General features: G+C 38.9%; 1 protein-coding gene across 1 annotated transcript in view; it reads left to right on the top strand.

Annotated features, from left to right (window-relative positions):
* Positions 1–21,031, top strand: part of CDC40 (cell division cycle 40) — a 46,041-nt gene that overhangs the window by 10,794 nt on the left and 14,216 nt on the right. Inside the window, exons 2-7 of the mRNA XM_075414222.1 lie at positions 2,669–2,755; positions 4,317–4,446; positions 16,159–16,242; positions 18,250–18,389; positions 19,000–19,096; positions 20,817–20,956. Of these exons, the coding sequence (XP_075270337.1) occupies positions 2,669–2,755; positions 4,317–4,446; positions 16,159–16,242; positions 18,250–18,389; positions 19,000–19,096; positions 20,817–20,956 (678 nt within the window). The remainder of the gene's footprint in view (positions 1–2,668; positions 2,756–4,316; positions 4,447–16,158; positions 16,243–18,249; positions 18,390–18,999; positions 19,097–20,816; positions 20,957–21,031) is intronic.

Here is a 21,031-nt window from a genome sequence, read left to right as displayed (position 1 = left end):
GTCTTGTAATGCTGTACAAAATGGCATTTATCAGATGTTGACAAAAGCATGATTTGTCTGCTGCAATTAGAACTTGTGCAGTAGACTAGCATTTCAGAATATGTTGCGTCAATTCTTTATTTTCCTATCAAGATTTTGATTCTTTAAAATACTAAGAAGATGAAGTGGGGAGTTGCGACATGTTCAAATTATTACATATTTTAAAGTGAAATGACGTAGTGAAAAGATAACCATTGTGTGCTTCAGCAGCATATTAACAGATCATCGTTTGATGCCCAAATATATGAAAACATGACTAAGGCTAGAGATCTTGGGGAGTGTAGCTCTGATAAATATAGCATGTGCTTCAATTTCAAGGCTAGGTGGTTTTCACACAGAAAGACTGTTCCTGTGGTGGTCTAGGAGTGAACATATTGTGTGTGGCTTCCAAGTGACTCAGCACTGTTCCACCAGCAGCGAAGTAGAACCAGAATTGCTATAATTGTCCAGCAGAGGATCAGCTTTCATGGCACAATCTGTTTCTTTTCTCAATTATCGAGCAGCATATAATAGGATTTAAGAGGGAGAAAAGAGGAGGAAAAATAGCAGAACTGAAAAATTCTTGGCATTTTTGCAAAGTTGAATTTTTCTCACTTTTTCAGTTTAAAGAGCAGGAGAAAACCTGTGTCTTAATTTCAGGTAAACTGATAACTGTTTAAATGTCACTGACAGTTGATCAGATAAATTTTGCCATATTATGAATGATACTAATTTTTATTTTTTCCAGTTATGAGGTTGGTGGATAAGATGTGAAGTTTAGCTGGCAGAGCAAGTTGTTATGATACAACTTGAAAAAGTTGTCTGTGGAAAATGTCCTCAGGTCGTGGAGCTGTAAAAGCAAATATAAGCGTGTAGGTAATACAGGTTAGGAAAAGGTTTTAGTATGCTCCTGTTCCAGCTGGGCATGGGGAGGGTGGTCTGTTTTTGTTGCTGAATGACTGGATTAGGCTTTCTGTACTGTTCCTGGGCAAGTTCGTAGTGTATGAAAGTCAGGGCTGTGAATATACTGGTAGCCATTGTCATCCAAGCCCAGTGAATTGGAAAGGTGGTGTGATGAGAGAAAGAAGGTCACGCCGAGAATTGGCAATGCTAAGGGCTCAAGCAAGAGCAGTGCAATGGCTGGACCTGCCTTTTAAGATAATTGACAGACAGTGAGAGTAAAGGTTTCTAGTATGACTTAACAATTCTGCTAAGACAGTGCTCTTGGTAGAAAGTGGATGGGATTGCTGATGTCATATTCTCTTTTTTTTTTTTTTATTTTAGCGGTTTTAACCAAATATAATCTGGCAAAAAGCCAACGATCTTTAGGTACTGTTTTTCTTTTCTGGGCTTTAGAAAACCAGGTTTTAAAACCTTGCGTGCCTAAGCAAATTAGTTTGTAGTTGACCTGATGTTGAATTGGGGAAAATAAACGCTTCTGGGCAGAGAATAGCTAACAAAATTAGATAAGCAAAGAACGTGCTGTTCTGCTCATTCAAGATAGTGTAATACAAAGCAGACTGAGTTTGTTCAAGGTAGTTTTTTATTAAAGAAGTGACTGCTAAAATTTGATCCTCTACTGTGTAACTTCCTTCTGTGAGTTGCAAGTGCTTTTGGATCCTATTGTAGGTGAGCACTGATTAAACATTGATGCCAAGATAGCTTTTTCGGTGTAATTACTGGGGATATTGTCAATATACTAGCACATTGTAAATCCCTTTCAAATGCAGTTCTTCTAGAATAAAGATGCAGGAAGCAATACCAGTAATAATACCACAAAAGAACATTCTCCTTCATTAACTGAGCCCTTAATTGGGGGGACAGGACCGGATGGGAAGAGTGTGGTGTCAGTTTAGGATCAATGTAAATGAGCCTTTGTGGAGCTCTGTGAAACCAGGTCTTTTTGAGCACTGCACCCTAATCAGCCCTTTTTTTCCCCATCTACTTTCTCTTCTTCTTCAGCCACGTGTGCCCTTCTGAGTTTTTCCCTTGGACTTGCTTGATATGTTATTCTTTTGGTTAGCCCCTCTTTCTTGTCCCTTCGTCTAGCAAGTTAAATTTTTGTCACAACAGGCTTGGAAATGTGTTTCATTACTGAAGCTGAATCATGTTTATAGCTTTTGGTAAAAATTTGAGATAAAGGAGCATCAGATTCTCTGAAACTCATTACACATATATTTGCTCTGATGTCTAATACTTATTTTCCAACTATCTTTTAAAACATTTACTTGTGACTTCTGCCTTTTATCTTTTGTAGAAATCTAGTTTTTACGTTTTTATATTAAATTGGTGACTGTTTTAATTGGCTCTTCTTTACAAGGTCTGTTTTTCAAACATCCTCGAAAAAAGCGCTTGCCTCCAGTCTTTCTACTGTTTTTAAAATGTGTGCATGAAGTCTTAAAAAAAAAGTATTAATACACATCCAAAATTCTGCACGTATCTCAGACTGTTTCTCAGTAAGGGCCCGATATTGGTTTTGCAATCAGTGTTTTTTAAAATAGAAACTTTGGCCAAGCTACTTTTCTCCTTTCATAGTGCTAGAAGTGTCAACTTGAACTACAGCCCAAATTTGGTCTGAAATGGGGTAATGTCATATAGTTAGAAGTCTGTATGTGAGAAATGTTTTATTAATATGTCTGGTTTATTTCAGGAGGATGTGGAAACAGGAGTCCACCTTGATCCTGCTATCAAGGAAGTTCAATACAATCCCACTTACGAGACCATGTTTGCACCTGAGGTAAGAAACAGTATTGATCTTTAGAGCAGAAATGCCTTTGGCTTAAACGGTAGAGGTTCTATAAATCTTGTGTGAAATTCATGGAAGATATATCTTCTTCGGATGCTTGCTCTATTTTGGAATCTAGTTTGGGCACACTGAAAAAAGATTCTACAGAGATGTGTTAGTATTTTTAATGCTTGAATATTAATATTCTGCATAAAGCTGTTGTAAGAAGAATCTTAAAGTGTTCATCAGAATTATAGCTATGGAAATTAAAAATCAAGCTAGGAAAATAGCATTATAAAGATGTTGAGTAAAACATGAACTGCGTTAAAATAGTCAGTTACTATTTTCACATTTTTGTTATTTACTCATCATCCTGCTTAGATCAAAATGTAAGGTTGTAAGTCTTGTGGATATATGGCTTTTAAGAAGAGGATATAAAATTAAAGTCCAAGTACATTCAGTATAACTATTCACATCAGTGTTAAGTATTTTAGTAACTTAAGATATGCTAGATGCGTATAGTGAAAAACCATTTTAGGCTGAATTTGGACTGCCTGGTGCTATGCGAACCACTTGCTGTTTTCTTAGAACTGACAGGCTATTCGAAAGATAAAAATAGCTGTTCAAGCTTTTATCTTTTTTTCAGTATTCAGCTTCTTTGTACAGTTTGTCTTCTGTGAGACCAGGGGTTAACATTCCAGGTAGACAAAGGCTGCATCAATCTCAAATTTCTACAGTTGTGCTTTATATGTAGAAAACCTTTTGTGGAACCACATAAATTGTCCTTTTTACAGCAAGCTTGTGTTTTGCAACATACCAAAGCCATGAAGTGTGTGAGCAAAAACACTGATTTAAACTTACTACAGTGTTACCTTGTGTAAGTGTTTTAGTTAGGGAAGCCTAATGTGGGACAGTCTCAGGTGTCTACAAATACGGCTGACAAGCATAGGGGCTACCATTAAATTTGGTTTGATACTCGTCTCAGTGTATTGCATTTGTTTGTGTTCACTGTTCTTTTCCCCAACAATGGTATGGCCAGGAAGACTGGCTTTTGTCATCTTGCAAGAAGAAAAGAAAGTCAGGGTTTCATAAGTGTATTTCCTGGAATAATACAGCAAGTCCCCAATTGCTTTTTAAATGCATGTAAATATTTTTGGCAGTGTAATTTCCGTATTATGTACAAGGGTTTAGTAGGACCTGATACCTCTTTCTTGATATGTCCTCCTTACAAGGGACAGTATGCTGTGGTTTTGTCTTCTGAATGCTTGTACTGATCACCTACTGAATGGCAGTGTTCTGTGTCAAGTAGTTGACACTGATTTGTCCTCTGTACCAGTAATACAGGCTAGAAGGTTCAATCATGAAATAAGCTGTTCGAAGCAACTGTGTAAGCGATCATTGTGTAAAATAACAGACTAAGAAGCTTATTCAGTAGTCATAAAGATATAGAAAGTTGATGTGATTTTGCATTAGAATTTTTGGAAGACAAATCTTTTTTTTCCTGAAAAAGTACACACACATAAAGAAGAAATTAGTTATTCTGATATACTTTCTTTTAACATTGTTGATGTAGTTTGGACCAGAAAACCCATTTAGGACTCAGCAAATGGCTGCACCTAGAAATATGCTTTCTGGATATGCAGAACCAGCTCACATCAATGATTTCATGTTTGAAGAACAAAGAAGAACATTTGCAACGTATGGTAAGTCCTTAACAGTGGAATTCACCTCCATCTTTATTATGCCCTGTTTGGACAAAATAAGTTGTTCTTTACAGAACAGTTAATAGGACTGCAAGTTCTGTAAATTACTTTTTAACAGACTTGTTAAAATGGGGAAAGGTCTCTGAATGAGAATCCATACGGCTGGAGATCAATTCGGGAAATCTAATTTTGAAATTCCCTTTGAAATTGTAATCAAGTGTGTGACCTCCTACCAAACCGCTTTTACTTAATCCTTTCATTAGTTGCACCAGTGTAGAAAACACAAATCAAAATTTCACACTTTCAGTATGACAAATAGCTGTAGATCTGTTATGTAAATAGATTCTTTCATGTGATTCAAAGTAAAGGTAGCTCTCTCAAAACCAAAGGAAGCCTTACTGAGTTGCAAGGCTCTTCAGAGTGGTTACCTCTGTAGATACAAGCTGAATCAACGGGAATCAAAGAAAGTGGGAAAACATTGCTACAGTATTGTTAGCAAAGACACACCCACAGGTGTATCTCTGTATTGGTGGTCATTATAGTTGCTGCTTTCTTACCTTGAAGAACCTTTTCACTTGTAAATAGTTACATTTGCAAAATGAAACGTTTGAGTTTTGGAGAGTCTTGAGTTTCAAGTGGACTTTTTATGGATTGTAAGAAAAACAGAATTTTTTTTTAGTAAGGAAAACGTGGAAAGACTATGGATTCTAAGCGTTCTTTTGGACATGTTTGAAAGAACAAAACTGCTGTGTATTTACAGACAACAGCAGTTATTTTTTCTTCTGTGTTTCATTGTAAGCTTTCATTTCTGTTTTAAACTTGACTGCAAGTGCTTGTCTTGCAGATATCAATCTTTGTTTTCAGGTGAAGTATCACTTTATAGTCTTCAAATTCAGTGTGTTAGGCAAGTTCTGATACTAGCTGTGTAAAAGTAAAGTGTGACAACACTGAACTTTTTGCACAACAAATGTGCAGCTTGCTTTATTCGTATTTACATACAAAAGTCTACTCCCTGCAAACGGTCATGCTTCAAAATCACCTCCCTGCACACGAGTTCCCTTAACTTCATTAGGGCTTTATACAGGCATGAATTCACTTATTGCGTTCTGTGATGGATGAGGTTGGGACTTTATTGCTAACATCTGTGGGAGCCGTGTATTACAGTGAAACCTGGAAGAAAAAACTACGTAAAGTCAGAGACCTCATCCGCAGTTTCTCTTCATATTTGGGTTTTATTAGAGATTTTTTTGTAAATGTTAAAAATTGAAATCTATTTAAGACAGTTTTTTTCTTTTACACAGTTTAAGCCAATAGATACTTTCCACTGGGTTGCTAGGATGTGGAATATAAGCAAAATGCCAATATAAGAAATGAATTTGTAGTTCCATAGCATAATTTTAACTTACTTGATTGCAATTTTGATGTTAGAACTTGACAGACAATGCAGGTAGAAGCCTATTCAGAATCTGAATAGACAAATTAGATTTTGTTCTGTGAAATTAAATGTTGCGTTGTGTGGGTTGTGCATTTTTGTGTGCGTGTGTGTAGAATAGATATTGGAAAAAAAGGGTCTGTAGGTGTACTACAGTGTTTGATTTGGGGTTTTTTTGTTTGTTTGTGAAGTTTAGTTTGGGGGAAGGTAGAACCAGTAAGTCTACTCAAAGCTCCTGCTGTTGGTTTCTATTGTCAGTGTACAGCAACTGCCTTGAAAGCTGTATTACAAAAGAATATAAAAATACATTTTTAAGACTTATAACATTGGCATCTGTGTAACTATCATATTCAGGTTTCTAGAAATGTTCAGTAGATAATGATCAGGATATGGTGAAAATGGAGCTATGAATAAGTTAAGGTAGGCAATTTAAACTGCAAGAACAAGCACTGAGAAGCTGAAGTTGAAGCTAGAAGATGCAGTAAATGAGCATGGTATCCTGGCTCACTAGAATGTCTGTTAGAAACAGCACTCCTTGAAGTTATCAAAAAATTGTCTATTAAAAAATTCAATATTGTCTCTTCCATGGGGAAGAAGGTAATAAATATCTTCTTGGAAAAGACGAGGTATAAAAATACAAATATAATTGCTAGGCATTAGTCTAAGTCATACATGTTTTTAATGACTAAGTCATCACATATTGGAAGAACAGAGAGTAACCTCTTAATTAAAAGCTGCAGATCTGAGACCTCTCGCCTGTTAGGCTGTTTAACACCACTGTGCTAAGGCAGGAGGAGATCTCAGACAAATCTGCAGTGGTTAGCATGTAGATAAGCAGTGACTGTGAATGAAGGACGAGGGTGGTACAAGACAGAGAGGGTGGTAACTGAGATCACATGTCCAAAACAGCTGAAAAAACCCAACCCACTAACCTTTATATATCTTCTTGAAAGTTAATACACACTCACTGAGAAACCTACAACTATATATTAACCACAAACAAAACCCAAGTATTTTTTGACAATATTTACTGTCAAAAGTACTTTTTCCTTCTGATGCTTGAATAGCTCAGAACATCCTTGTTGTCAATGTCTGAGGGTCCTTCCAGGGCAGGTGGGCAGCAATGAGTATGTAGTGAGGAGTGAAAGAAAGAAGCAAGCAAATAACGATACCTCTGAATGCTTTTTTCAATATGCATTCTCTCAACCAAGGGCAATGTCTCTCTGTCTATTGATTTTCAGTGGCTTTGTTGGTTTGTTTGGTTTTTGGTTGTGAGAAATTTGTCTGGATGCTTCTTGAACCCATATAATTTTTCTACGTACGTAGTAACATATTGCAGGCAGTTCTGCAGCTTGGCAGCACCTTGTGTGAGGAAGTACCTCTGTTTTGAACTTGTGAAACTTAACCTTCTAGTTTGGCTTGATATGCCCTAGTCTCTTGTGTTGGAAGACAAAATGAGCAGTCGTTTCTTATTCACTGTTTCTGTGTCATTCCTTGATTTATAGATCTTGGCTGTAACTTCATTTCAGTCTGCTTTTTTCCCCACCTGAAAAAATCTGGTCAATCTTCTTGTTCCTCTGTTGCAGCCTTTCCATGCCTATGGCTGTGTTTGTTTCCCTTCTGTGTCTCGGCTAGTTCCACTGGATCATTCCCCAGATGAACAGCAAAGCTGCGCACAGCGTTTACCATGTAATCTCACTGTGGATTTGTTCTGTGGCTTAATAAACTGAGAGGCTTTTTCCCTTCAGTGTCTTAAGAATTCTTAACATTGCATTTTTCTCTGTGACTTTGAGTAACTTTGTAAAAGCTGCTTGCTCCCTTTTTCCAGATTGTTTATTAATGTGTTGAACAGCGTGTGCCTGAGCACGGATCTACCAGCAACTTTCCTGTGCTGTGGAAACCAACCATTTATTCCTGCCGGTGTTTTAGTAACTTTTAATCAGTTGACCATGTAAAGGTCTGTGGGGTTTTTAAAGAGTTTTTGAGGCATCCTGTAATCAGTCTAACTCGGTGTCATAAAGGTATCCAACATCAACCAAGCTTTATTCGTTCACGTGGTTGTCACCTCAGAAATATTGTGGATGTTTTGTCATTGTGATTTACCTGTACAGAAAGCTGTGTTGTCTGCTCTGCTGCAATATATAATGCTCATCCAAGTGCCTACTCATCGTTTTCTTTATTATAGTTTCTACTGCATGAAACTTCTAACTGTACATATGTCTGACTGGTTGACCTGTAGTTCCCCAGATCTCCTCCTAAGCATCTTTTGAAATTTGGCGTTGTATTTTATACGTTCCATTTCTGTCATTGAGGTGATATTAGGTGAGAGGTTTTGTGCTGTGGTTTGGCTTTAGATCTCTTGGATGACCACCATCTGGTCCCGGTGTTTTGTTACCACTTATTTGACTCTTTCGTCTCCTGACCACTTTGAGGTAGCTGTTTTGTCACGCTACCCATTAAGAAAGGTTCTAGCACAGGAGCCTCCCCAAGCTCCTCCATAATGAACATGTGTTTAAAAAACCCTCATTGATGCTCTCTCTTCGTTCCTTAATCATCTGTTGGCTTACACCCTGTCTGGTGTGCTTTCTGCCGCTGCACTTTTTGACAAAGCACAAGTGTTAGTTTTTATAACTGGTGTGATTTGCTCCTCGCTTTTGGAGGGGGACTGCTTTACTGTAGTCTTTTCCTTTGTCTGCTAGGGTTTGGTTCTTTGTATTTTTCACATTCGGATGCAACTTCAGCTCTTTGAAGAACAGTTCCTTATTTCTAATAGTTTCTCTTTACATACTGTTCAGCTGTGCTCACTTCCTTCTGGTCTCTTTAAAGCCTTCTTTTAATAGCTGGCAGGCATTAGTTCTTTTTCTCCTACATGGTGCCTTTGAAGCGTCCCTGCATTTGGAAAAGGCTTTACCCTTTGCTTCTCGGTTTCTGTTCCTTTTTAAGATCTTCTTTACTTAACATAGCCCTCCTGTTTTGAGATTGATAACATTGTAGTAAATGATTTTGCAGCTTCCTTTTCTTCCTCAGTAATGTTAACTTGTTGATTTATACTGTTTTCGTCACATCTTGGTATAAGAGATGCACAGTCTCATACAAAGAGGCAGCTAAAATATCTCTTCTTTCCCTAGTACCTGTTTAATCTCTGTTAACGTTTCATGGTTATTGCATCTTCTGGCTGAACAGCCAGTAAGGGAGTCCTGGCAACTGTACTCACCACTATTTAAACCAGGAATTTCAATCTAAAGAATCCTTTAATGCTTGTTAACACTATTAACTTGTTAATCTGATTTGTCTTTAAGCTTTTTGTAGCATATAGCATGTTTTTTCCCCACTGGTATGACCATCTTATTTCTGTAATCTTTCTAACTGGTAAAGAGTGTATTCTGTCCAATTATGTCAGTATTGTCCTACTAATTACATTAGTTGCTGCATTTAAAACAAGATATTCAGATTTCACTGTGTATTATTTTTAGCCTCTGCTATTTTGTATGCATGCTGGGATTTTCCATTTCTCTGCCCTCAGTTGAAATAGGATTCTGTGCTTATTGCTGTCCCTGTTACCTGAGGTTTCAGATTTGAGTGCTACGTTTTGCTTAAGGATATGGCTTTTTTAAGATTGTGTGTCATTCCAAATTGCTTATTTTTTTCTGATTATTTGCTATCCCCAGGTATTTAATTAAAAAGCAGTCTTTGAAGCTTCTTAGTAACAACACTTTTTTTGAAACTGGGTGAAACCTACCTATTTCAGTAAGGTTCCTTTCATTCCAGAGGTTTGGAGAGGTAGAGTTGACACAGGCACTGGAGGTGCTTTCCACATTAGGGTTAAGATCCGCAGCTTCTCTTTGTATAAACAACCTCTTGAGAATGAGCTGCCCTTCCGGAATGTGTTTTATACAAATTAAAAAATACCATGGCTTAATTGAGTCGCTTTTGTACTGTCCCTCAGTCCATGGAAAACAGAGGAAGAGCATGACAAATGCAAATGTCAGATCTCTGACAGATCAGCCAGATCTCGACTTCTTTATCAGGAATGTCTCTGCAATATGAGCATGTGGAAGTAGTTGGATATCTGCTGTTGTCTTTTTGTTCTTTAATATACAAAACATTGTAGTTCAAGCATATGATACAAAAGGAAAAGCCAAATCTTCGACTGCTCTAGTCATTCTCCATTTTTTTCCTTCACACTGGATTCTTGAGCTGTCATGTCATCCTTGACCCCCAAGAAGTTGTGAATCCTTGTTACTATGAATGCAGGCCAGATTTTCTTGTCTTTCTCAGAAGGAGTCAGGGGATGCTCAGGTCTTGTATCCACAGACAACAGCTTGAAACCAGTGATCTAGTCAGATCTGTTAAGTGAGAGTTGCTTCAAGTTCATGCCTTTTTTTTTTTTTTTTCTGTTTTGCATGATTTTAAAATCATGGAATCATTAAGGTTGGAAAAGACCTCTAAAATCATCAAGTCCAACCATCAACCCAACACCACCATGCCTACTAAACCATATCCTGAAGTGCCATATCTACACGTTTTTTGAAAACCTCCAGGGATGGTGACTCAACCACCTCCCTGGGCAGCCTATTCCAATGTCTGACCACTCTTTCAGTAAAGAAATTTTTCCTAATATCCAATCTGAAACTCCCCTGATACAACTTGAGGCCATTGCCTCTCATCCTATTGCTAGTTACCTGGGAGAAGAGACCATCAACTGCCTCACTACAACCTCCTTTCAGGTAGTTGTAGAGAGCAATAAGGTTCCCCCCTCAGTCTCCTCTTCTCCAGGCTAAACAGCCCCAGCTCCCTCAGCAGCTCCTCATAAGACTTGTTCTCTAGACCCCTCACCAGCCTTGTTGCCCTTCTCTGGACACACTCCAGCCCCTCAATGTCCTTCTTGTAGTGAGGGGCCCAAAACTGAACACAGTACTCCAGGTGCAGCCTCACCAGTGCTGAGTACAGGGGCACGATCACCTCCCTACTCCTGCTGGCCACACCATTCCTGGTAGAAGCCAGGATGCCGCTGGCCTTCTTGGCCACCTGGGCACACTGCTGGCTCATGTTCAGCCGGCTGTCAGCCAACACCCCAAGGTCCTTTTCCACCGGGCAGCTTTCCAGCCACTGCTCCCCAAGCCTGCAGCGTTGCATGGGGTTGTTGTGACCCAGGTGCAGGACCCGGCATTCGGCCTTGTTGAACCTCATACAGTTGGCCTTGGCCCATCGATCCAGCCTGTCCAGATCCCTCTGCAGACCCTTCCTACACTCAAGCAGATCGATACTCCCACTCAACTTGGAGTCATCTGCACACTTACTGAGGGAGCACTTAATCCCCTCATCCAGATCATTGATAAAGATGTTAAACAGATCTTGCCCCAAAACTGAGCCCTGGGGAACATCACTTGTTACTGGTCGCCAGCTGGATTTAGCTCCATTCACCACCACTCTCTGCTCAGCCATTCAGCCGGTTCTTTATCCAGTGAAGAGTACACCCATCCGAACCATGGGCAGCTAGTTTCTCCAGGAGGGTGCTGTGGGGGACAATGTCAGAGGCCTTAGTAGAGTCCAGGTAGATGACATCCACGGCCTTCCCCTCATCCGCTAGGCAGGTCACCTGGTCATAGAAGGAGGTCAGGTTGGTCAAGCAGGAGCTGCCTTTCATGAACCCATGCTGGCTGGGCCTGAACCCCTGGCTGTCCTTCACATGCCTGGTGAGCACACTCAAACTGAATTGGTGCATCATCACCGAGGTCCGGCTGGCAGGCCTGTAGTTCCTGGGATCCTCCTTCTGTCTGTTCTTGTAGATGGGCATCACATTGCAGGGGTGGATCCCATCTGGCCCCATAAAACTTGTGTCTAGGTGGCATAGCAGATCATTGACTGCTTCCTCCTGGATTACGGGAGGTTTATTCTGCTCTCCATCCCTGTCTTCCAGCATTGGGGGCTGCATACCCTGGGAATAACTGGTCTGACTATTAAAGACTGAGACAAAGAAGGCATTAAGTACCTTCTTGTCCTCATCCTTGGTGGCAATGTTCCTCCCCGCATCCAGTAAGAGATGGCGATTCTCCTTGGCTCTCTTTTTGTTGTTAATGTATTTGTAAAAACATTTTTTAAAAATTGCGTAAATATTTGAGTTGTAGTTTTTTCACAAATGTAATAGTTGAGATTTTACTTGATACCACCCTGAATATTCTGTGCTGCAAACTTAAGCTCTTTCTCATATTCCCTTCAGCAGCCCTATCAAGCCATGGGTCATTGCTGTCTCTAACGTGTCACATATTGAAACTACCTTTGAGTCCATCAGTCTTTCGCCTTCTGTCCTTCACCTCTCTTTAGACTGACAAGTATGTTTCTTCAAGCTTTTCTAGACCTTCCCCCCACCCACCCATCTTTTATCATTTTTGTTACTCTCAATTTTTATCAATTTTTTTCTTTAAAGTACGTGGGTTAAATCTGGACAGGGCCATCTAGATTACACCTTGTCAATGCTGTTCCGTGTTTTATATAGTTTTTCCTTTGCAGTAGATTTCAGATTTCTTTTGTTTGTTTGTTTTTTTCCCATTGGTGTCAGATAGACTTGTTAAGTCTATCAACACCACTACCCTTGCAGCCTGTATTTTTTTTTCCCCTGTATCAGTTATTTTGTTTTTTTGGTATTTGTCATTCAGCATGTCTTTGCTGAAGTGAAATATTTCACACTTGTCTTTGGTGTCAGCTGCAGGTTTCCAGGTATGTGGTCCTTTGCTGATGGCATAATCCATAAAAATATTGTATAAAATAGTCCAGGCAGGCCATTTGATAATCTTGTAGAAGATCCTTTCCCAGTTTGATGGAAAGCCATTAATAATTACTCTGTGAGAGTCTGAACTTTTTTTAGTTGGTAACCAGTTTAGCATTGCAGTCATAGGTAGTCTCACCTGTTTGAATCCATTGATGTAAGACAATGTTCTTATGTAATTTCAGCTATTAAAGAGAAGGCTTTCTCTTTAGAAAAACAAATTTCTTTTCACAAGCCACTACGATGAAATTGGTCAAAAGCTTAACTAGCATTATTTTTCCAATGTTGTAGTCCTTGTAGCATGGCCAAAAAGACTAGGAAGTCCTAAAATACAACCACTTGTTTATTCTGTATCTGTGCCCTCAGCAGAAGCAGCCTCTTTTCTTGAAAATTCCCTTTTGAGCATTGTTTAAAAAAAAACCCGAAAAAACACAAAGGGCAATATACTCTCCTTAATTAGGTGAGTATGTATAAATTTTCAGTATGAAGCAGAATTGCAGATAATTTTTACATGCTTCATTTAAACTGTTCATTAATATGGTAGAAAAATAATTTCATAGCTATTTGAGGATCAGTACTCATTCTGGAAGCGGACTGCTTCATTCATGCAACATTTAGTATTTTAAAATCTCTCCTTCACAAGATATTAATGTCTTATTTAATGAGAAAGAGTCTGCTGTCTATGATCTCAAAGCTCTTTATGAGTATTCAGTGATTTGGTTGTAACGGGATTACTTCACCAGTAAGAAAGATATTTTAAGAGCTTAAAATGACTCTGAGTTGGAAATAAGACTTCTGATTTTTTTCATCTGCTCATGTTACATGCAACACCTACAGTCGCTGTTACCTCTTACAATTGTAGGCACTTTATTCTCTGATGAGGCCAATGCAGTCGGAATGGGTTAGTCCAGCTGTATTTTTCCGCATACCTGGGCTGCCTTGGGTCTCTGTATCCTGCACTGCACAGGATGGCGTAAACACACTTAAATTAGCTGTCTTTCTGGAATGCCCATCAAAGTCTGATTATTTAACCAACCATTTTCAGATGCACTGAAATTATGGATGTAGGTGGAATTGTACCTTTCCTTGCTAAAACGTAGCGTGAAATATCTACTTCCTAAATAAAACTGAAGGAGACGTAGGAGTCGGGGCACGTTATATGGCATGCCAGCTGAGTAGGATAAAAGCAAGCTGTCTTTTGCAGCTGCGTTTAGGAGTCCCAGCCAGAAAGAAAAGAGAATCTTTCAGATATCCACTAGAAAGTAGAAATTGTTCAGAGCCTTTCTGTGAGAATGATGCTGGACCAAATTCAACCCAGCTATAAGAAGTCTCCATTTCCACGGGAAGCTGTGCTTGGCCCAGGGGCCCTATTCATTAGAATACTGTCCCTCTTTTACAAGTACCGAGCAAATAGAGTCCCGGAGACTGTGTCAATACAGTTGGAGGACAAGTAAACCACTGTATTGATTTTGACATAAATCCAAAGTAATATCTCTCTACTGTTAACAGAAACCTTACAGCTTGGAAGAGAACTCGTTGAAATAGTGGCTTAATAAAAGCAGGCAGTTAAATTAGGGAAAGTCTAATTGCAGTGTCTGCTCACTTCAGTTATCCATGGAAGTAATTCCTAACAATAGACTAAAATAATTTTTTTGCGGTTTGGTTTAGGTATAGTGGGAATTTATATTTCTTAAGAGGGCACTGGTATGTGTTTCACTCCCTGTATCACACTCATGGAGCATTTGGGCGTGTGTTGTTCTACATCTGGGTCTTACCAGGTTTGAAGATCAAGAGTTGGTCTGCAGGTGGATTGCTCCATTTGTTTGGGAACACTTGCTGTGTTCTTGGAATGGTGCTTTTACTAATTTCAATTTTTTTTCCCAGCATCTAAAACAAAATCAACTGGACCATTTTCTAGGACAGTAGTCTTTCTGAGAAATGGCTGGGGAAATGATCTCTTTTGGCTATTGGGATGATGTTGATAGGTTCTCAACTTGTATGCACCCAAGTGCTTTTATGGGCCATTGGTGTCTGGGGTGGACTGGGTAATCTCCCACTGTTAATGATTGTCTCTGTGAATCACCGAAAGTACAAGAATCAGACTGTATGCTGGGGGATTCCTTTGATTTTTTTGTGTGTGATTTCTTAATATCTTCAGTGCTTTTTTTTTTCTTTTTTTCCCTTCCTGATATGGAGAAATTCTCATTGGGTCCTCAAGGGACATTTTGTCACTTGAGTAATATTTAATGAAAATTGGTGATATGTCCACCAGGGTGCAGTCTTTCCCAAAAAAAAGCCATGGTGGTCAGTAACTGTTCAGTGCACCTGTTCCTTGGAAACTAGATGAATTTATTTGTCTATCCTATTCTCCTAAGATCATGCTATCCACTTCAGAAGAAATAAAGAAAAACTGTAAGATATGCATATTAAAATGAGAACTTCAATATCAAAAATTGTAAATACCCGGAATATCTAGGAAATGCTGATGCATTTAATAAATTATTTATAAGAGTAGGTACAGCAGTTTTTTGGGGTTTTTTCTTTTTTTTCAGCGAGACTCAATAGCTGTAATCAGGAAATGAAGATGTGAATACTTAATTCTTTTAAAAATTAAAGGCCATTGCTGCTGCTTCTGATGCCATCCGCGTTAGTTAAAGCAACTGCTTTCAAGTTGAAGGACCAAGCTTTCCCAGCTCTGGCAGGAGAAGGGTGAAATAATTTCTGCTGGGGAAAACAGAACATGCACAAAGCCCTAGGAGACTTCATTTGCTTTCCTTTTTCCCTATCTCTGTCCCCTTCCTTCCAGCTGCTGCCATCCCCAGGGCAACCAGAGATGAGCAGCACTCGCCTTGGCCCAGCGGAGGTGGTGGGCAGGGCAAGGGGGCTGCGGACCAAAGGAGACTCTGCAGCAGCAGGCTGGTTTCAGCATGGCTTGCTGGCTTCGCAAACCAAGGATCAGTGCCCTGGACTCAAGCAGCATCTGTTTGAAGTCACATGTCACTAACATAAGCTTGGAGTCGTCTTTTCGTTATGCCATGTTACAACAAGAAGAGGTTGCTGTGACTTTTAAACAACTAATGTTTGTGTTACAGCAAACTGATCTGAATTCAGTGTTGACCTTGCTTGGAGCAGGGTGTTGGGCCAGAGGCCTCCTGAGGTCCCTTCCCACTAGAAAGATTCTGTGACTGTGCTCCCTGTGACTACCATCCCTTTGTGTCTTATGTTAACTGTTGACCATTATGTTTATTTGCTTCTGAAGCTTGAGCAAATTTAAGCATTCTGGCAGCAATGCATACTCAAGGACCTCATGGTAATACTTTGTACTAATCCTAATACCCAGGCCAAGTGAAAAGTGGGTGTGATTTCAAAGTGTCAACCTTTCCTCATCCCTAGCTCACTGAGAGCCAACAGGAAAAAAAAAAAATATGGAATGTAGGGGGGGGAGAGAGTAATAAAAGTTGTACAAAACTAAAAAACTTGAAATAACAGTATTGTATTTCCCCTCTTGTTCTAGGTTATGCACTAGATCCCTCTATAGATAACCCTGAAGTTGCTACCAAATATATTGGTTCTGTAGAAGAAGCTGAAAAAAATCAAGGTAAAAATTTCAGAATCTCATATAAATGACTTGCAACTGATAACTGTTTCCATTTCTTCTTCACTAAGATATGTAATAGGTATCAGCAAAGGAAGGAATCATGAGACTTCTGATGTCCAAAGGCACAATAAATGAAGATGTGTTACAATTGTAAGGTGAAGAGGGAAGAGAGATATTGGGGTCTTTGTTTTCGTGAAGTAGCAAATATTTCAGACAATCATTATGTCAATTTTCAAATTGGGATTTGTAATTGGAACCTAGCATGTGCCATTACATGAATAGAATCGATCGGTGTATTTGAAACAGAGCTTTTTGGTCCTCTTAAATTCCGTCTTAGCTAGAATTGTCATATGTCTGCATTAGGATACGTGTATGCTGGGCTAATCACCTTAACTGTGCTACTCAGTAGCAAACTGATCACTCTGTATGCAGCCTCTAGCATTCCGTTGGGAATTGCATCTTACCTCTGCTTAGCAGAGTTAAGCTGTTTGGGGTGTTTGGAAAAGTAAAATCATTGGAAGGTTGCCAAATTGCAAAGGCATAGTGTGCCACTGGGAGGATGGACTACCAGAGGCATGGGGTTTGTAGTTTATACTTTGATACAAGATATTTAACACTCAAAGTGACTTATTTGCATTGGAAAATTGTACCCGTGTAAACTTTACAGTGATGTTTTTCCCTTGCATGTCTTTTTGTAACATCTTATTCACATGTGTATACAAAGGTTCTTTATTTCTGTGTCCTCTTCCATGGAATATATCCAAGGTTATTTCACTCTTTCCTTCCAAAGTAAGATACAGAAAATAGACTTATTTTGATATAGCTGCTAAAGACATTAGGCAGAAATGGCTAAGATTAAATTATTAAAAAAAAAAAAAAAAGGAAACACCAAAACCTTTTCATAATGGAATTTTAGCAGTGTATTTTAAGAAAACTCTTCATTAATGTACCATTCCTTCACATGATCATTACTTTAATTTTTACATTGCCTATTTTCTCTTGCTTATGCTCCTTTGCACTAGATGAGTATTACTGATGCTGTAGGAAAACGTTTCTTGAAAATTGCACATAATTGTATTTACAACCTTTTGGAAAACTTTTAAGTCATTACTTTAACATCTTTTAACTTTTTCTCCTCCCATATCTATATTGTTTAATGGTTTTGACAAATGGAATTCTGGGGGCACAGCATTCATGAAAAGCTGGCATTTGTATGAAAGAACAAGATAGTTCTTGTAGGTAGATGACCGTGTCAATGGGGACAGACTTTTTAATAGGGCTTGTAGTGATAGGACAAGGAGTACTGGTTTTAAACTAAAAGAAGGTAGATTTAGACTAGATATAAGGAAGAATTCTTTTACAGTGGGGGTGGTGAAACACTGGAACAGGTTACCCAGAGAGGTGTTAGATGCCTCATCCCTGGAAACATTCAAGGCCAGGTTGGACAGGGCTCTGAGCAACCTGATCTAGTGCAAGATGACCCTGCTCACTGCAGGGGGGTTGGGCTAGATAACCTCTAAAGGTCCCTTCCAATCCAAAGATTTCTATGACTTTTTACTAAATTAAAATGCACAGTTGTGGTTGGGGTTTTGGGAGACTTGTCTTATTTTGGATTTGGGGGATTATTTTAAGAAACAGGGGTGAGGGGAATGGGAGGCCTATTGTTAGGACTCTACTCTTTCATACACTGCACTATTTAGAGTATGAAAATTGATGTATTCATAAGGTCTGCAGGCTTATTGTTAAAAATGCATGGGTACATGCATGGTTAAATAACAAAGCATGACACGCAGTTTAAGTAGTTCCTCTGTTCCTGTACACAGTTAGCAGGGTTCATGGTTAGAAAAGTTAGCAATGCTTTGGCCAGTTTTGCTCAGATGTTTTTTCCATTTTGCTGTGTGTATTGGAAGGAGGGGTGGTGGTTTTTTCTTTTAAACTGACTATGATGTGACCTGTGATGTTGCATTCTGTGTTAGTAGCTCGGCAGGGCATTGTTTCTTTCTTCAGGTTTAACAGTGTTTGAAACGGGACAAAAGAAAATTGAAAAAAGGAAGAAATTCAAGGAGAATGATGCATCTAATATTGATGGTTTTCTGGGACCGTGGGCGAAGTATGTTGATGAAAAAGAAGTAGCCAAACCATCAGAAGTAAGTACTGCTTTAACACAATAGGTACAAATTGTTGCTAGATTGCAGTGGCTTTAAGAGATCCAGCTGCACTACTAGTTTTTCCAGGCAGAAGATCCATGCTGTGCTTTAGGGTAATAGAAACATTTCAAGTGATATGTCCATATAAGGTGCTCTGAGTATTCTGCATTCAATTATTTGCAAGATTGTTTGGAAATAATGGTATCTGTGTGTAGTGTGTAGAGATGGATTAAAAGACTTCTATAAACAGAAGCAGCTTGAAAAGAACTGAAAGTAAAACTTGCTTAAAGAAGAAAAGAACAAACAGAAAAACAATTACCCCCCCAACCCCTCTCCAACCAATAAACAGCATTCTTGTTCAGTCAGTGATGCTTAGCTGTGGTCTATGAATAAAAAGATAGTATTCAGTTCTTGTCAGTGTACATAGCTTTTTAAATTATTCTATTTTTGATAAAGGTATTGTTTTTATTGATGCTTAGAAATATTTCTAATCTCACTTAGCAAATAAATGTGTTCTTAATAGTAAGTAAACAGTAGTGCAGTTCTGGATTTTGTTACATGATTCCAAATGCTGAATTTTTAAAAGTCAAGATCACGCTTGGTTTTCCAGGAAGAACAGAAAGAGTTGGATGAAATAACAGCTAAGAGGCAGAAGAGAGGAAAACTGGAAGATGATAAACCTGGAGAGGAGAAGACTATATTGCATGGTAAGGGCATCTTCCTGTCTGTTCTCATTTTCTTGCTCACTGTGTTTTCTTGCCTGCTATGTTAATTAGTAAGGATGGCAGACAGTCACAGCAGTTTTGCTGAGGCACCTTGATGTTTCTGTATTGGAGATAATAGCACTCACATGCATGAGCGTAAAGAACAGGGAAAGAGAGAAACTTGGACTAATTCTACTTCATACTGTGCAGAGCAGCATGGAAATGTCATCTTCCAGGATGCTGGCTTTATTTATTTTTAATCATACTAGATGTACATATCCCTTTCCTATTTTACAGAGCAAAGATTTTAAAGTTATGAGTTTGGCTTAGTTTCAGCTTCAGAATTACTGCAGTTTTATGTGTCAGTACTTCCATCAGTAGGTACTGCCTTGAGTTATGGCTTATATACAATTTAGAAAATCACTTGGACTTTATACTTCCTCAGTTCTTAATGTAAATGTTCTTGCTGTCATACTATGAATAATTGTCTATCAAATAATTCTCCTGTGGAAGCCTGTAGTATGTGGTACCTTCAAAGAAAATGGTTTGCTAAGTAAGTAAAAGTAAGTGATTTTAGGGAACTGTTATTTCAATTCTCTGCATGTAAAACTGTCCTGCCTTATATTGCTTGGCACAGATAGTTAGGCAAACAAAGTCCCTCTTTGTTTACCATTTTCTACAGCCAGGCTCACACACACAGGCTAGAACATCCTTTCTTACATGCGTTAAAGAAGAGGAGGCTGCAAGATCTGCATTGCTGACATTAGTGCTTCATTCTGTTTATATGTAATAGATTATGACTATTTATTAAATAGTGACAAGCATAACAAACCTGAGATTTTAGCCATTGAGCTTCCTATAGAATAATGATTTTGTGTCCAGCTTTTCATTGTGTCTACCTGAAATTTCACAGTGGAAGACCTTACAAGATAAAGTTTAATCTTCTCAAGCACAAACATTCCAGAAACATGCCATTTTGTAGACATGTAAACATTGATACTGTGCAGGAGGTCACTTGTACAACCAAAACTGCCATGACAATATCCCAGAAGCTGAGAAATCAATTTAATCAGTACACAGTTTAATGTCGTGGCTATCCAACACAAGTCTGCTCTGAAATATCCATTTCCTTGCACAATGCATCCCTGCATGTCTGACTGTCCAGTCAGTTCTTAAATCTAGTTAAAGAGCAGTTGTTGGCTACCACTGACCAATATTGGTTCGCACTGGCCAAATGGATCTTTTTTTCTCTGGTTTGTAATTCTGTTGATGTGACTGACACAGCACAGAGCTGGCTGGAATGTGAATTGCAAGCAAATGCCAGGGTTAGAGTTGCACATTATAATCCTTGTAGAGGTAGTGTAAGCAAACCCTTGTTGGCCTGAGGAACTCTCGTGCTGTTTGATGATGAGTAAGATGTGTTGGGGGGGAGATTGTCTTAATATTCAGACTATCAGATTCCAAGTAGACTTTACTGAAGTGACTTAATGGGAACTCAGATGACTTAATTTGAGTTCAACTGATGTCAAATAAGATTTCCATCTGTCTCCTGTGAAGTGGGTTGGGGTTTTGTGGTTGGTTTTTTTTTTTCCCCCTCACTTCACAGCAGAGCAGCTGTGTTGAGAAAAACCTTAATTGTGTGTGGCTGTTGAGCCCTTCAAAGTTTATAACCTCTTGGAATATAGGCTCTTGGATTCTCAGAATTCTGTGTTTACCTTTTCAGTTAAGGAAATGTATGACTATCAGGGGAGATCTTATCTTCATGTCCCTCAAGACGTTGGAGTTAATCTCCGTTCTACAGTGCCACCTGAGAAGTGCTATCTTCCAAAGAAACAAATCCATGTGTGGTCTGGACATACAAAGGTAGGCAGTCGTGTTTGTGAGCGTGCATTATAAAAACCCACTTCACTTTGTGTCTGAAGCTAGTAACTTCTGTAA

This window comes from Opisthocomus hoazin, chromosome 2, assembly GCF_030867145.1.
Source record: "Opisthocomus hoazin isolate bOpiHoa1 chromosome 2, bOpiHoa1.hap1, whole genome shotgun sequence".
In the NCBI taxonomy this organism is placed as follows: Eukaryota; Metazoa; Chordata; class Aves; order Opisthocomiformes; family Opisthocomidae; genus Opisthocomus; species Opisthocomus hoazin.
Note: the sequence above shows the minus strand (reverse complement) of the source record. Positions and strands in the feature narration are given on the sequence as shown.